The sequence below is a fragment of the Trachurus japonicus genome, chromosome 16 (assembly GCF_045865225.1).
Source record: "Trachurus japonicus isolate A0001 chromosome 16, Traja_1.0".
Taxonomy (NCBI): domain Eukaryota; kingdom Metazoa; phylum Chordata; class Actinopteri; order Carangiformes; family Carangidae; genus Trachurus; species Trachurus japonicus.
In genome coordinates, this window is record NC_140922.1 from 14,816,456 (window position 1) to 14,832,402 (window position 15,947).

The 15,947-nt window shown below is 46.3% G+C and overlaps 1 protein-coding gene across 5 annotated transcripts in view; it reads right to left on the minus strand.

The window, feature by feature from the left end:
* kirrel2 (kirre like nephrin family adhesion molecule 2) overlaps positions 1–15,641 on the minus strand; it is a 34,535-nt gene extending 18,894 nt beyond the window's left edge. For 2 of the 5 annotated variants that reach the window (XM_085801804.1, XM_085801801.1), the window contains exon 1: positions 14,968–15,600. In XM_085801804.1, coding sequence (XP_085657930.1) covers positions 14,968–15,007 — 40 coding nt within the window. In that variant the 5' untranslated portion in view covers positions 15,008–15,600. Of the gene's footprint in view, positions 1–14,967 lie in introns of all 5 variants that reach the window. The other 3 variants (XM_085801806.1, XM_085801805.1, XM_085801803.1) reach the window with 3 other exon arrangements.
* Positions 15,642–15,947: the final 306 nt, after the last annotated feature.

Below are 15,947 nucleotides of genomic sequence, written 5' to 3' on the forward strand. Positions count from 1 at the left end.
CCCTGCTTCTGCCTCTCCCGCTCTTGCTTTTTTCTTTTCCATCTCTCTGTATCCCAATTTCCCTCTCTAGCGCCCTCCACCCCCCAGCCCCCCACTCCCGACCCCCCCCCCACCCGCACCCTCTCTCCTCCTCGTTCGGCAGTGTTTGGATGGAAGGGCTTTCAGTATAATTTACTGTGCTTTTAAATCATTAACTTCTTGTGCTGTTTGCAAAAGCCCTGGTTTAGTGTGTGCATAACAGCTGACGTGGTGGATGAAAAAGTAATGGGACGCAACATGTGACGAGAGAGGGAACTTGAAGATGGGACGTGGATGAATGAAAGGGAAAAAAAACAAAAGCATGAAACCTTTTCCCCAGATGCAGACATGACAAGTAAACAAAACAAATAAATATATAAATATATATATATTAATAATTGATTAAAAATCCATAAAACAATAAAGAGATAATGTTAAAATTGCCTCCATCTCTTGCTTTTTCTAAAAGGCAGCGGAAATGAAAACAAAGGAATTCTCTACATAGATTCTGTGCTGGGACTCTGGGCCTAATGCCCTGGGGTGTCAATTAATTTAGTCTGGGGATTTGCGGCCTACTCTTCCTAATTGAGCCCAGTGGAGACCCCCTTGGCTCTTCACGATAGGAAGTAGTGCGTTTCATAATTAATACTTTTTTTTCCTCCTTTATTATTATTATTTTTTAATGAGGGTGGTAATGTTGTAAATGTATGCATCTCATTAGAGTAAAAGGGCCATCTATGCTATTGTTCACTTCTGCAGTGTTTGCTGCTGGTGAGATGAATAAGAGAGGGAAGCTCATTCAGAAGCAGCAATGGCACATTGAAGTCAGAGCTGTCCTTTTGTGTGTGTTTGAATATAAAACACAGCTAGCTCAATGAGAGTCTCATTAGTGTTGCTTAATATGTGTGCTTTTTAAAGCTTAGAGGTTAATGCCCGACTTGCCTCCATTTCACTGGAGCTCTCTTTAATTTGATGCATAATTCTTTTTTGTCAGCAGCTGACAAGAGCCTCTTCAGAGAAAGCAGCTGAGCTGTGTTGTGAACTGCATCCAACAGGAACACAAAAGGCACAAAAACATTTCTAATTAAACCTGTTTAAAATGTTTCTCTTTACTTTGCGCCTCACGCTCAACACTACAGAGGATATTTTGTGAACTTTCCTCTCACCCCACCTCTTCGTCCAGGGAACATAACTCCTGGCGATTAAACAAATTACCTCCTTCTCCCAGGAGAGCTATGGATCCAGTGAAAACAGTGAGTGTGTGATTCACAATGCTGCCACCTCTCTGCTCCTACAAAGCGGCCTTCAAATTGCCATTTATTAATCAATGTCTGTGGTTAGTCTGTGTGCAGAATTTCTGTTCCCCTTTCATCTGGACAAGTTTTAATTTAACATCAAATTTTCATTCTGTTCATCAGATTGTCTATAGCTCGAAACATTTCTTAAAAAGTACTGATGACTAAGAGCTTCCAGAGCACAAGAGAGGGCAGGGGAAAAAAATGTACCTGCCAACCTCAATACATCCTGCTTTGTGTTGAGAAAAAGAAGGGAAGGGGAAAACTAATTTCCTGAAACTCCATTTCTTAAGCGTTGATTAGTAAAGGAGCATAATTAGAGTGAAATGTGAAGTCAGGGTTTTTTCAGATTGCGCCGCTTCCTCTAGAAAAATCAGGCCATGATTAATGAATAAATGATTAATGAGCGAACTAATTAATCAATTAATTATTAAGCAAGCACTCTGAACAAGAAACGGGGTAAGATGACGGGGAACAGTGGATATAAGAGACGGTTAGGGTGTGTGTTAGAGAAAAAAGGATTTAGGATAATCTGCCTGTTTGTTCTGTCAGTTTGTTTTGTCTTCCGTTGCAGGGGAGGATGAGGAAGAGGGCGGATGGGAGGAGATGGAAGACTCAGCCCTTGTCTTGAGTTTCCTGAGTCAGCCCTGTGTGTGTGTGTGTGTGAGAGAGAGAGAGAGAGAGAGAGAGAGAGAGGGAGCACTGACCTCAAAATGCTGCATTTGCAATTACCCCCCCCCCCATATACGTCTTAGGGGTCAGGTCTTTGGGCCACACAGTTGTGAAGCCTGGTATAACATTTACCAACTACAGTGACGGTGTTTGTTGTTTGTGTTTGTGTTGTGAGAGGCCACGTGACCCAAAAGCAACACTTTTGAAAAAAAGGCTGAAGGGGTGTCGCAAAGTTCCCCTTCTCTAACCAGCACCCCCCCACCTCGTCTTTAACTAGGACACCCCATCAATCTTTGATAATGTGCCGCGTGGGTCTCTCCTATGTGACCAGGCTGATGAGACATCACAGCAGGGATTGATGTATGAAATGCAGACCGCCAATGTAACTGTGATATACTGGACCGTTTCAAGTCAAGTTTGACCTTTTTTTCCCAGATATTAATCGCTGCAGTGAAAGAATATATGTATGATATATCCCTCCCCCCGGAGCTCCGCAGACTTTATTCTTTGGCATGGGTTTCTTCTTTACCTTTAACTTAGTGAAGGTGGAGTTTTTTTTTGTTCATGTCTACCAACATTCCCCAGAGCCGCTACACAACAGGATATGGGACGCAAAATATTATTTTATAAGCGGATGGGTTTATTGTTTCTATTAAAATGCAGCCTTACTCTATAAAGCCGCATTTTTCCCCCACCTCCCCCTGACACCCGGAAACACATCCTCAAAGAGAGAACATGAGAGAGGGAATCTTTCATCCCTGCATATCTTTCCTGGCGTTTACTGCCGGCCTTATTAACGGAGCTGTGAGTGACGGGGGCAGAGTGTGTTGCGAGAGTCTCGGGGGGCTTTGATGGAGGCAGACGATGGAGCTGCGGCGCGCTGAGGGCAAGATCATTCTTACGTTTATCCGCTCAAAGTGCTTTGTAAAGTTCTTTGTCTTTGCACCCTTTTCCCTGACACTCCTTTAACGTCTCTGTACCATCTAGTCTTTTGTTTTTCTGTAACGGCCTCTGGCTGACGGACTAGTGCTGCATTCTGCCCTAATCGTACCATAGCATAGCAGATTTCCTCAGAGTCATCTGGGTATGAATGGTCTTTGTCACGCTGGGTGGGTTGGCTCATTGACTATGAAACCCTGGACATATGGTGGCTGTGTGTTGCAATGTATCACAGCAGAGAATACCATGGGCTGGGCTCTTGACCCTTGCTCGGCCTTTAACACCTTACCGGCTGCACCCAAGTCTGTGGTTTGATGAACTTAAACACTTCATTGTGCACTCTGTGGTGGGGTGTGTGTTTTCTCTTTTACTTTATCCACTTTTACTCTGGATAAAGAATGTATAGTTTGCAACAGGGACAGATGTGAACTCTGCTATGTGACTGTTTTACCAAATATACTATATATACAGTATACATATATAGCACGCGCTTTTTCTCAGGCTGCACTGACACGCAGATGGACACACACTTTGTCAGTGGCACATTGTTTGCAAAGCAGAAGCGAGGCAACGCTATAGACAGCAACACTGCATGTATCTTTGACAGCCAGACTTCTACAGAGCAATCTCCCTTTGTCCTGGCGCGATAAGCCTGTTAATTAAGTGTCTAACGGGGACGTCTAGAGCATCTACTACAGTGACATTGCCACCCAAATAGAACCACACTGCACAGGGAACTGAGTTCAGCCTCTATCCACACATCAGGTCAAACTACAAAGACGACAAATTTCAGCAAACTTCAAACTTTTCAAACGCGTCTCTTGAGCTCCTTTCTCTCTTCCAAACATTTTATCTCTCTATCTGCAAAACAGGAGTTTCTTTGCAGGTCACATCTACTGAGAGGCCTCAGGTTTGGGGCTCTGATAAACAAGTGGAGCGTTACAGGCTCTTAAGCCCATCTGGTGAGATGATCGATCATTAGACAGAGTGTGAAGATAACTCCCTCAGCTTGCCTGCTGGCTACCACTGATCCCATATCACCCTCGCAGGATATGGTATGAATCACAGGAAGTTGAGATCAATCTATATAGATTGTGCCGCTTGATTACAAATGAAAAAAAAACCCCATTTGGCTTAGCCTCTTGAATGCCTCAGAGTCTGGCTGTGTTTGTGTGAATGCGTGGGTGTGTGCGATATGCACGTCTACGTGTGTTAAATAATAGCTTTTTAACTTTCTCCTTTTTACCGATTTCTGATATTTGTTGAGCCCACTCTCTACAATCTCTCTCCTACCTGCACTTATTTACTTTGCACAGTCCATCCTGCTCTTAAAGCTCCCTTCTTGAGGGAGTCTTCTTTTAAATCTTAATTAAAACAGACTCCAACACCCCACCACCACCGCAACCGCAACCCCCACCCTCCCCCCTCCCAAGGGCTGGCTGAAAGCAGCTTAGAACAATCAAGAGGACGGATTAGAAGTGAGAAGAAAAGAAGAGGAGAGGAGACGCGAGAGGGAGAGGGAGAGAGGTGCTGGTGGGGGGAGAGAAACAACAACAAGAATGGAACGGTAGAGGAAAATATCGAGAGGACTGACCCCTTTCCTTCATCCCACTGACCCCCCCCCCCCAACGCCTTGCTCTGTCTCTCCCTCTCTCTCAGGGCTCTGGAGTCTTGGCCTGACCTATTGACATTCAGCTTCTCGGCAGATTAAGCAGCGAATGGAGCCTCTGGAAAGGGTAAACACACTGGAGGAACAATGACCAACAGGCGGCAACCTTATTGGATTCTAATTAAGTGCCAGGAGAGATGGCTGGGGGCATGTTAAGTGCTGTGGGACACAAGTTAGAGCCCCAGCCCTCAAGTACCATAACTCACATCACCTACACTCCCATACTTTCTTGTAGATGGTCACCGCCCTTTCCTTTATCTCTTGCTGTATCACTCTACCCTGTCCTAGTCTTCTACTTTTCAATCTATTTGCCCACGGTTTCACATATGGCCCATGAGAGTGGCAAACAGAGGCTTTTAAAGCACTCCTCTGAGAGCTATTTGCCATCCTTCTTTTCCTGGGCTACCTCAGCCCCCCCCCCACCAAAAAAAAAGCCCCATCCCCACTCTGCCTCCCCCAGTTTTTTAACAAGGTGGAACGTGGCTCATCCCCCAGAGGTAACTGTTTGAGCGATAAGGTTAAAATAGGCTGAAAATTTGGGAGAGATTATTTGATATTGAAGAGATTGAATTATCTGGAGTGAGGGAGAGGGATGAAGGAGAGCAAAATCATTTTTCTGCATCGCCCTCGGGAGGAGCACTACCAGAGGGAGGGAAGCGAGGGAGCTAAATGGGTATAGAAGAGAAGAGCTCAGTGGTCACAAATCTAAAAATATGACCTCTTCTTTTCGTTCCCTCTTCTTTTTTTTGTATTCATGTCCCAATTAACCAGTGTGCCAATTTGAGTGCGAGTCCAAGCAGGTCTCTTTATATATATGAACTTTCTCACTGGTGCAGTGGGTCCTCCGGCTTTTGAGTGGTCCCCTGATTAAGCCGGCTCACAATGATGCTGTGGTTTCCGGGGTCCCCTGCATGGAACCACGAGCCCTAATTAGACTGGTCTCATTAATGTGTTAGTGTGAGAGAAGGCCCCAGCCATCATGGGTTGACACAGGAGGGGGAGAAAAAAAAGCAATGCCCCGCTAGAGACAGGCCATCGTCACCTCAGCAGGCATATAAAGCAATTCATTAATTGGTGTGAAAACACACACGCGCACACATAAGGCCACACATGTGCAAACACACACACACACTCTCACACCTCGGCTCGAATACACATACTAATGTTATGGGTATTCCATGAACCTGTTGCTTGTTAACACATTACCTGGGATCAAAGAGGCAAAGGCTGGAAGGAGAGAGGACTAGAGGAGTCATTATTTGTCGAGGAAAATTGCAGCCTAGTGTCATGTTTGTCCTTTGGCAGAATAGAGGTTTCATCCATTTCACAAAATGGAAGGATCTCTTACCTCCCCACCATCATGTGAGTCTTTGAAATCCTCAGAGCACTTTTTTTTTTAATTAAAGCTGTGAGAAAATGAATCAGAGCTTCAGTTGTGATCCAAGCCCGGGGGTATAAAAGGGATCCACATGACCACTGTCCATTTCCACACCATTACAGCAACAGTCATGGCTGTAATGGGCTGAATCGGGCCATTGATTTCTCTCATGCACCCTCTCTTTCAACCCTCCAAAAATCTAGTCTGTGCCAGCTCTGAGATACACCCAGTTCTTTTTAACAAAACATCACATGCTCAAAGACAGCAAAACTTTAGCACACACACACACACACACACACACACACAGCCAATACAATACGTCCCAGCTTGAGTTCCTGGGGAGTTAAACAAAGGACTGGCTTTAAATTGGCTTTTAAAGAACTCCCCGGCACAATCAGGGAGTTGACTTGAGCTACTATAGTGTGTCAGAGGTCTGTTTAGAGAAAGAAGGGTAGTTAGGCCGGGGTCTATAGTGCACTGAATGGCTAATCTAAAGTGTGACGGCTCAAGAGCTTCCCTCGACTGGCTTCAATAGGCCTCCAATCAGGCCTGACTTCCCCTCGATCTTTGGTCAGCTGTTTTAACCGGCCTGCGATTGAGTGGCTTCATTAAGGGCCTATTTATCTTTCCCTGTATCACAGTCCTGACAGACTGGTGAAATGCTTAACAAACCCACGCACCACCTCAAAGGGAACCTGAGCAGATGCACAACTGCATTAGCACACGCAGAATATTCAACAACACACTAGTTAAGAGCAAGCGTCTTTTCACTTAATTGAAAAGATGTAAAAAATAAAAAATCTTGTTTTTTCTTCTAAACTCTGCTGTTTTTTTGTTTTTTAACAAACTTACAACATGTATTTTCCTTTTCCTTTCTTTCTTTTTTTACCAGACAACCTACACCCCCTCCTCTCTCTGGCTTCCCTGCAGCTTTGCCTCCTCACAAGTTCTCTCTAGCAAATAGTCCCGGGCCATGTAGCCTTGTCGTACCTTCGAGGGGTTTGGCGTGCGGCTGTGTTGAAGTGTAAGTGCCGCGCACGCAGAATAGCAGGACCGGGTCACCCCGTGACCTCACACAGACAGAGACCCTCCCAAACAAGCCGCAGCAAACAGCTTTCTGTAGCCACTCTCTGCCTTTGATCTGAAGCAGCAGAGATGGGATCTGTCTCCTCTCTCTCCTCTTTTGCCCTTTTCTCCCTTTCTTTACGACATCTTCTTATATCTCCCTTTCCCCTCCCGCTGAGCAGGTGTATTAAATGAGGTGACTATTCCAGCAGCATTGGGCCGAACCTCAAAGTGCAGTCTGTGAAGAGGGCTTTTCTTTCCTTCCCTCTTATCTTTTATCCCTTCCATCGCCCCATCTCCTTTGCTCTCCCTTTTCCTTTCCCTTTATCCTTCTCCATCCCCTTTTACTCCTTTTAACGTGTTCCCTCGCACTCCTGAATGTGAAATTGAGAGGGCCCTGCCTCTCATCTATTTGAATTCATCTACACCTCCCTGTCTATCCCCCTCTGTGCATCTCTCTCAGCCTTTTGTCTATTTAGCTATATGTCTAATTATGCTGTCTCACTTATGTAATTAGCGCAAAAATAAATGGCTTCTGTAGCTTTGTCTCTCCCCTTCACCCCTCCTGTTGCAGGCTCTGAGAAAACAAATTATGGAGAACAATAGGTACAAATGGCTTCTGCACCAAACCACATGATGGATGCAGCCCGGGTTCCCCGCATCTCATCCCTTCCTTTTTCCCCTCCTCGCTCGCTCTCTTTACTCTCCCTCCCTTCTCCATTATCTCCAGCTCTATATGTCTCTGTTTGGGAACAGGGGAGGACTTGAGCAGTCTCTCGCCCAACTACCCTATCATTGTATGGCTGTATCATCTGTCTTCCCTTCTTGGCACTGACACTATATTCACACTGACATCATATTAGGTAAGGTCCTTTTTCTATCCCTTTCTTTTTCTTTCCTTCTCTCTGCTCCACTCCCTCTTTTTCCCTTCCCCTGCTGTTGTCTCCACTGGCACTCTCCTCTCCTCTCCTCTATCCCCCTGAGCATTCTATACAGCACGACTGCAAAGCCAACGCCTGGGACTTTCTAAAGCAAACAGCCAGCATCCTGTGCCGTAGCCCCATCTGTGGATAGTCTGAGCAGGGAACAATCAGTCCCTCTCCTCCTCTGCTTCGTTCTCTTTCCAGCCCCCTGGGATCTGCGCAGCACTAGGATGCCTCAGTCAGACGGGTGCAATGTGCTGGAACAATGGTTGGGTTGCCTCCTCCAGGAGGGGTGTTAGGTTCACCTCAGCCAGCTTGGGATGCACTTAGCCATGTGTTCTTACCCTCCTTGCTGCAGCTTTACAGGAATGTGGCAAAAAAAAAGAGCAGAAAAAAGTGTCCCACTATACTTCTTCCTTACCTCCCCCTCCCCCAGTTCCACAACTCTACACTCCAAGTGTACACCTGAGATCGAATGTTTCGCCTGAGGTGTTGAAATATCAACTTTCTGTTAATCCCCTTCAGATTTCCAGTCTAGTTACACGTGCTTCCACCACATCCAACCGACGTCAGTCTGCGTTCCAGCGAGGCTGGTGATGTGGATAACACGAGTGCAAACACTGAGCTTCAACCCCTGCTGCAAATACCGCCAAAAAAAAAAAAGAAAAAAAAAATGCCCAGAGATAACACCACCACTTTGTTTTATCACTTGGAAGAAAACACATTGTTGAGAATAAACAGAGCATGGCTCAGAAAAGGAGAGAGACTGAAAGTAAACCTTCATTGATTGTAATGGAGGTAGCGGTATCCAGGTTTGGAAAAGCCATGATATTGATATGAAGTCATATCTCCCAGCCTTTGTTACACCTTTGTTGTGTGTCACCTCTCCCATGCTGGAAGGAAAACAGCAGGTTTGGTTAACACCAATTCAAGCATATCCATTACCTGAAATTCTAGGCTCCTGGCAGTAAATCCCTTTGACCCCTCTCTGCTTTCCTTTTTCTTTCTTCCTCCTTCCTCCCCCCCTCCCTCCCTCTCCCTTTTCTCATGCTGAGCCCATTGCTGTCTCTGCATCGGCTTTCTTTGGCCAAACAGACGGCGGGGGAGAGAGACACACCTTAGCCTCCCGCCGGTTCAACCGCCATCCTCCTCCACCACCCACACACTTCCACTGTGCCTCAACGTCTCCACACACAGCTCAATAACATTAACATGTTCCACTACTGAGGCTGCAGCCGCAGTTAAAAGCTTGATCGGTAAACTTTGACTGACACCTCTCGGTTGATAAAGAATTGGCTGCTTTCTCTCACAGACCTCCCAGGGCTAAAGTCTCAGTCCTGTCCGAGACTGCCCTTCCACTTTCAAGAAAAAATAAATAAAATAAATGAAAGACACGGCCACACTTTCTCCAACCCTTCACCCTGCCTCCTACAACAACACGGAGCAAGTCTTTTATTGTGCAGAGGAAGAAGAGACTAAGCCACAGCCAACCCACTATTTTGGTTAATGGTTGAGTCACTAACACAATATTAGCCCTGGCGTTTCAGGCAGTTTGAACTGACAGGAAGGAAAGATGAAAAGAAGAATAAAGAAGAGGGGGTGCAGGAGGGGGGGGGGGGGGTGGACTTCAAGGAATGAGTAGTCGGAGTATGTGGTCCCAAAAGCATATGCACTGTTTCCTCTACTAACACACTGAGCAGCGGGCGGGCAATCTCTTGTTTCCTTTAATGTGTTTTTACCCCTAGTTGGATAAGGAGATGACATGTCCTGAGAGCTGAAGCATCATTAATTAGACAGTTGGACTTTGACGAATCGCTCCAGAAAGGGCACACAGCCCTGAAGATGCCAAACACTCATCTCAGCTTATCATCCTCTGCCCCAGTGTGTGCCCTTGACCTGCGCGAGCGTGTGCGTATGTGTTAAGGGTGTTGCTTCTGTGAGCTCCTCGTGAGTCATTTCTGGATGATGTGCACACGCCACAAGCTCCAGTTCACCGCGCCGAAACACTTCAGATCTTCTATTTAGCAAGCGTCGCCGCCGCCGACAATCAAATTTCACATAAGGCGATAATAAGAGAAATAAATCAGCATCTGCTCTTAAATAAATGTCTGATGGTATTGCTTACTGTACTTTTCTTTTTCCTAAGCCTCTGCTCAGCTGCCAGAATCCTTCTCCAACAGAGCTATCTCTAATACAAGGTTAAGGAACACGGCTGGTGAAGATAACACAGGAACAGATATTGCTGCAACGCAGAAGATAAATTTCAATTTGCTGTTGGTTTCTGTGTCTCGGCAGGAGATATGAAATTCTTGTCTTGCAGGGCAAGAATTGATTAGAAAATAAAAATGAATGTGCGGTCTAGTATGTCTGCAATTTTTCTGTTGTATGTTGGATTCTGGGCTTAGGGTCTTTTGAGATGGTGATACATCTCTCTAGAAGGAAGTGACACTTGCATTTTAGGGGGAGATAAATGCAATCCAAGACATTCTTAAAATAGCTGCCACTGTACAAACGTGACTGTTTCCCTTGGGGGGTTGTTTTAATGACATGCATAAAATTAATCCCAGTCTCTCCCTCTCTCTTTTTCTCTTCATTACTGTGTTTGTACAGAAAAGTAGAAGAGTAAACAAGTTTGTGCTGTCCCTCCCCACCAGTCTGTACGCTTATGATACAGCCTCAAGTGCTCTAGCTGGGGAAGAAGACTCCAGGCACTGGCAGGAAGCTGACACGGGCCCCTCCATTGTCCTCCTATTCCCTGTCATTTCCTCCCCCGGATCCTCCGACTACCCCAGAGGAAGACAAGGTGAGGACGTGCAGAGACAGACACGAGGAGAAAGCAAAGACAAAACGAGGATGGGCAGCGAGGGGTAAAAATAATACTTGAAGAGGCCAAGTGCCACCAGTAGTTTGCTACCTGGCTACTTTGGCTTCCTGTTGTTGAGCCATACCGACGCACACACACACACACACACGCACGCACATCCAGTTAAGTTGCTAACAGCTGATAGCAAAGCCTCAGGACACACTGCCAAGTTCTTTATCTGTGTTTACCCGTGTGGCGAAGCTGATTAGCGACAGGCAACATTATGAAGCTCCATTGTTTCCTTTCTCCTTCCAGTTTCTCCTTCCTGCACAGAGCGAGTGCGTGTGCAGGAAGGGGGAATGGGAGGATATCTGTTTATGAAGAAGGGCAGAAAGACAATGGCACGAGTGCAAGGCACATCTTCAGGATGAGAGGAAACAGCAGGCCATTGTTTAAGATCTCCATCATTCATTACTGGCTCCTTATGTGTGTGTCTGCAGGGACAAATGATTTGTGAGTGAAAATCTGGAGGCTTTGTACAAGAAACGTTCAACAACAACGTTCAAACAGTAACTCCATCCTCGATCATATGAGTTACAAATGCAGAGGAGGAAGCGGTGCTGACCCGCAACAAATCACAGATCTTTCTATTGTTGTTGGTTTTTGTTTTGTTTTTTACAAATTAATTTCGAAAATGCATGTTCAATACAACACACCCAGCAGCCAAACCATTACACAGAGCTCCCATCCACAGGAAATCAAAGTGGGCCAAAATTCATCTATATCTTTGCCATGACTATGTCTCCTAAATAATGCAAGACGCTTCTGTTCAACACTCAGCTCCGTTCAGATTCTGCTGCGTCTGCACTACTTTGCACCTCGTATCCAATGCTCCTCGTCGGCCGGCTGGGGGTTCATGCCTCCAAAACTTTCTATCACTTTCCTACTTTCTCCTCAGTCTCTCTGTATCAGAGGGAGTGTACAGGGAAAGCACTGATGGAGGATGAGAATTGGGGAAAGTAAAGGGAGAGATAGAGAGGATTGGGTATGTTTGTGTGTGTAGATGTGTGCGTGTGTATGTGTTGGAGTGACAGAGAGAGAGAGAGAAGAATAACAAGATGGAGAAAAGGTTAACGATGCTCAGCGGTCTTCCACAGTGTTTCCCTGCTGCTTGTCAGCTTAATCATCAAGACACTGGTGACACATCCGAGTCATATCCCTGAAACAAGACTGCCCTCCCTCCCTTTCCTCTCCCTTGCTTTCTCAATCCCCCCCTCCCTCTGTTTTAAACTCTGTCTCCCTCTGCCCCTCCTGAATCCCTCCACAAGAATTCAAAGAGCAACAGAACTGCAGTTCATAGAATATGCACAGTTCCCTAAAACAAACCTCTCGGGCCGGGCTGCCACTGCATCCACAAACATATCAGCGCTGCATGAGGAAAAAGACAAATCTCTGGTAATGGTTAAGGGAAAAGGCCAGAGCTCATCACTTTTGTCGCCTGGATTTCAGTTCTCTTGTTTCTGTGTGTGCTGCTCGTACGAGGTCTGTGTGCGAGCAGGCTTTAAACCTTTTGGTAAAAAGTCTGCCAGCCGCCTCCGGGCCATTTAGCAGATACGCTCTCATGTCCTCCTGTTCCATAGTCACAAATTCTGTAACCAGGCGAAAAAAAAAAAAAAAAGAGTTGTGAGAGGAGGCAAGGTGGGAAATTTCCACGGCGTTACACTATAGTGAGACATGAGTGGCGACATGACTTAAGAGGAAGGGAGAGAAACTTGTAATCTCAGCTCACAGCCTTTGAACTTGGCCCGATGAGACGCAAGCGACCCAAAGCAAAAGGTTCCAAAGAAGAGCTCACTGAAGAAGATTACTCAGAATACTGATGCACTGTGGAATCCAATTCCTCTGGGAGCCCAGGGGACTTTCCGAGAAAGTAAATTATCGGTGTTGTACAAGACTGTATACATACAAATGCATGCTATGCGTCATACACACATTTGAAAGTGAAGCCACGTTCTGTGGCCAAATTTTGATCCCAGAAATACATTTTATGAGTGCAGCCAATTTTGAGCATTGGTGACTGACTGTGTAAGAGTTGCACATTAAATGAGGTCTAGGGTCTCTTAGGTTCTAATTAGGGCAGCTGTTACCATTTTCATTATTTGTGTGTGTGAGGGAGAGATAGAGAGGAGTTGTGTGTGCATGTGCTTGTGTGTCAGGGTCGTGGTCGGGGGAAATATGCCACTGTCTGGCTGCCGCCCCTTCTCATCCAGCTGTTGCTAGTCTGTCAGGGAGCAGAGGTCTGCCGGTGTCAAATCCCTCCCCCGAGCTCTGAATAATGACAAAACCATGCGGAACCGGGGCTGAAGGTGCAGATACTCACCAACAAATGGCCATTAAGCACGCTTTGCCATTTGTGATCCTGAAAGCATTGTAAAACTACATGTGATTCAGTCTGGAAGCAACAAGCTGTATGTCTGTTTCAGGCTAAGAAATAATAATAATAATAATAATAAACTATTAAGATTTCATTATTCCATTTTTAGTCCCTGGCAGAGAAGATCTGTGTCACTGCCATGCTGATGTGTATTCCTTTGCATTTAAATTTAATTATTTCCTCTCACAGTGTTAATACCATGCACTAGTTTATCAACGACTCTGAAAAATGCTGATAAGTCAACAGTTGCTCAGTGTTAATTGCTAGAAGCTGCTTTTTTTTTGCATCAAGACATTTGCAGGACTAAAAACTTATTAGCTGCTCAGACAGCCTGTGTGTTCATAATGATTATATTTATACTGGAGGGAAAACATAGATGTGCTGTTCTCTAACTCAATTAGACAATCATTTAAATCAGAAGTTAGACACGCTGATGCATAGCTTTTACATAAAGGTGGACGTGATAAGCCAGACATGCATCAAATTAAATTCTACTTGATTGTTATTTTGAAAAGGAAAAAAACCAAAAACTAATTAATCTGTGTCATTTCTCATCATAATCTTCCTGATTGTGATTCATGCTGAGTGGTTTGAGTGGATATTTTTCTTCTTTTTTTATGATGCCATAAAGGTTCATAAACAAACTGAACAACTCAAACGTGCAAACAAAAAACAGCAGGGGGTGGGGGTGGTGAGGGGGTGGGGGGGGCGCTGGAGGGGTGCAGACAGGTGCGTTTTGTCTCTGCTTGTCTCCTGCAAAACAAATGCTCTTTCTCTCTCTCTCTCGCTCTCCCTCCCTTTCTTCCCCACTCTCCCCATCTCTTCCAGCTCACTCTCGCTCTCTCCATCTGCCTCGCTCCATCACGGACGCATATATCCGAGAGACTGCCCCCCCCCCACCCCCACCTACCCACCCCCACCTCTCCATCCCTCCCCATTACAGACCACGCACCCCTCTCTACCACAGTCTTATCTGTTCATCCGGGAAAAAAACTTCACACCCGACCATAGCAGACGGATGGAAAGAGCCTCACACCGTATCACCACACTGAGTCCCTTCGCTTTTAGTTTGAATGGAAATGAATCAGGGGACCACACGGACTTAGCTTAACTTCAGGGGGGATGAGATGCGGAGCACCGCGCGGCGCTGCCTCATCTCTCAGTGCTTATACAGTATGTGCTCCTAACCTGCTTACGTGTCAGCCTAATTATAAAACACAAGATCTTTATTCTTATGAATGGGCACATGGGTGTACGCGCACACACACACGCCTGCTCTGCACACACACGGACCACGGAGCCCCTCCACCACCACTTCTGGTTTAAAAATCTTTAAACTTGAACTTTCCATTCGTGCGCCGCAGCTTCACGTCTGACCACTAACACAGGGAGATCGCCCCTGTGTCACACATCCCGGATCCCAACACAGCACCCAAGCAATCACAGCTGTTTCCCCGCGGTTTACGCAGCGCCACAATCCAACCTGTTCCCGGCTCGACTCGGCTGGCAGACAGTGAAACCTCCTGATGTAATCACTCTTCCAAAAAAAAATAATAATATATATATATATACTAATTAAACATTTAGCTATAATTAACAGCAGCGAGTTGTAGCACTGCAGCAGATCACTTCACCCCCTCTATAAAGCCAGCCAGCCAGCCAGCAGCGCGCTGGATGCGGCTTGACGCAGCGCGCCAGCATGGAGCGAGAGTCCATCCTCTCCATCAGCAAAGCCCTGCGATGCGAAATGATAACAAAAGTGCCGTCTTACCTGTAGCCATAAGGCAAAAGATGAGGTATAACGCAGGCATTGTTGTCGCTCTGGCCGCTGGTTCTGTTGGCGTGGAAAGGGTTCGCTGGCTCCGTCCGTGCAGACTGAGCTGGTTACGGTCCACCGCGGCACTGGGATATCACCGGAGGGACGAGCGCACTGGGATTCGTCTAGAATAACATCCAGTTTAAAAAAGAAAAAAAAGAAAGAAAGAAAAGGAATGCAGAGCAGTCTGTGAACTCTCACTCAACAGCGCGTCTCCATAGTTGTTAACTTTCCCCGCTGCATCAGCTTCTTTTCTCCACTGTCCGTCCCCTGTCACGCTGGCACAGCCTCTCTGCTCTCTCACTGCGCTCCCCCTAACAGTCCATCAGTGAATCGGGGCGTTTCAATCAGTAGCTTCATCCACGGTCCACTTTTTAAGCAGCCTGATCATCCTGCGCTCGAAAGCGATCTCTCCTCTTCGGCAATGCGCAGTGATAAAGCCCGGTGAAGTTGCCTCTCGCCCCCTCCGCTGGACTCCCTCTCTCTTTCTCTCTGTGTGTGTGTAGCTCTCTCGCTCTCTCTGTTCCCACTGTCACACACTCTCTCCTGCTCTCTCTCACACACACTCTTCCCTTGTCGGTCTCCTCTGTTTACTTCTCACTCCCTCTTACCAATAGGAAATGCGCACTGACAGTCATCTGGTAAGGCGAGGGGGGTGGGTTACACCAAATCTGGCTGGAGCTGAATCGGAGGAGCCCCTATGCTTCAGACGCTTGCCAGAAGGGGGGCCACAGCGGCTCCCGCCCTCAGGAGCCCACTATTGGCTGAGCAGGCGTCCTGGGGAGGGTATTTAAAACACTTACTCCAACTTATATGACTACCCTGACGATTTGGGGTGGAGTAGCCCATGTGGAAATCTGAATTATATTCAATATAATGCAGTGATGGACAGACAAGGATGGTCCAAAAGATAATAAGACAATAATCATTCATGG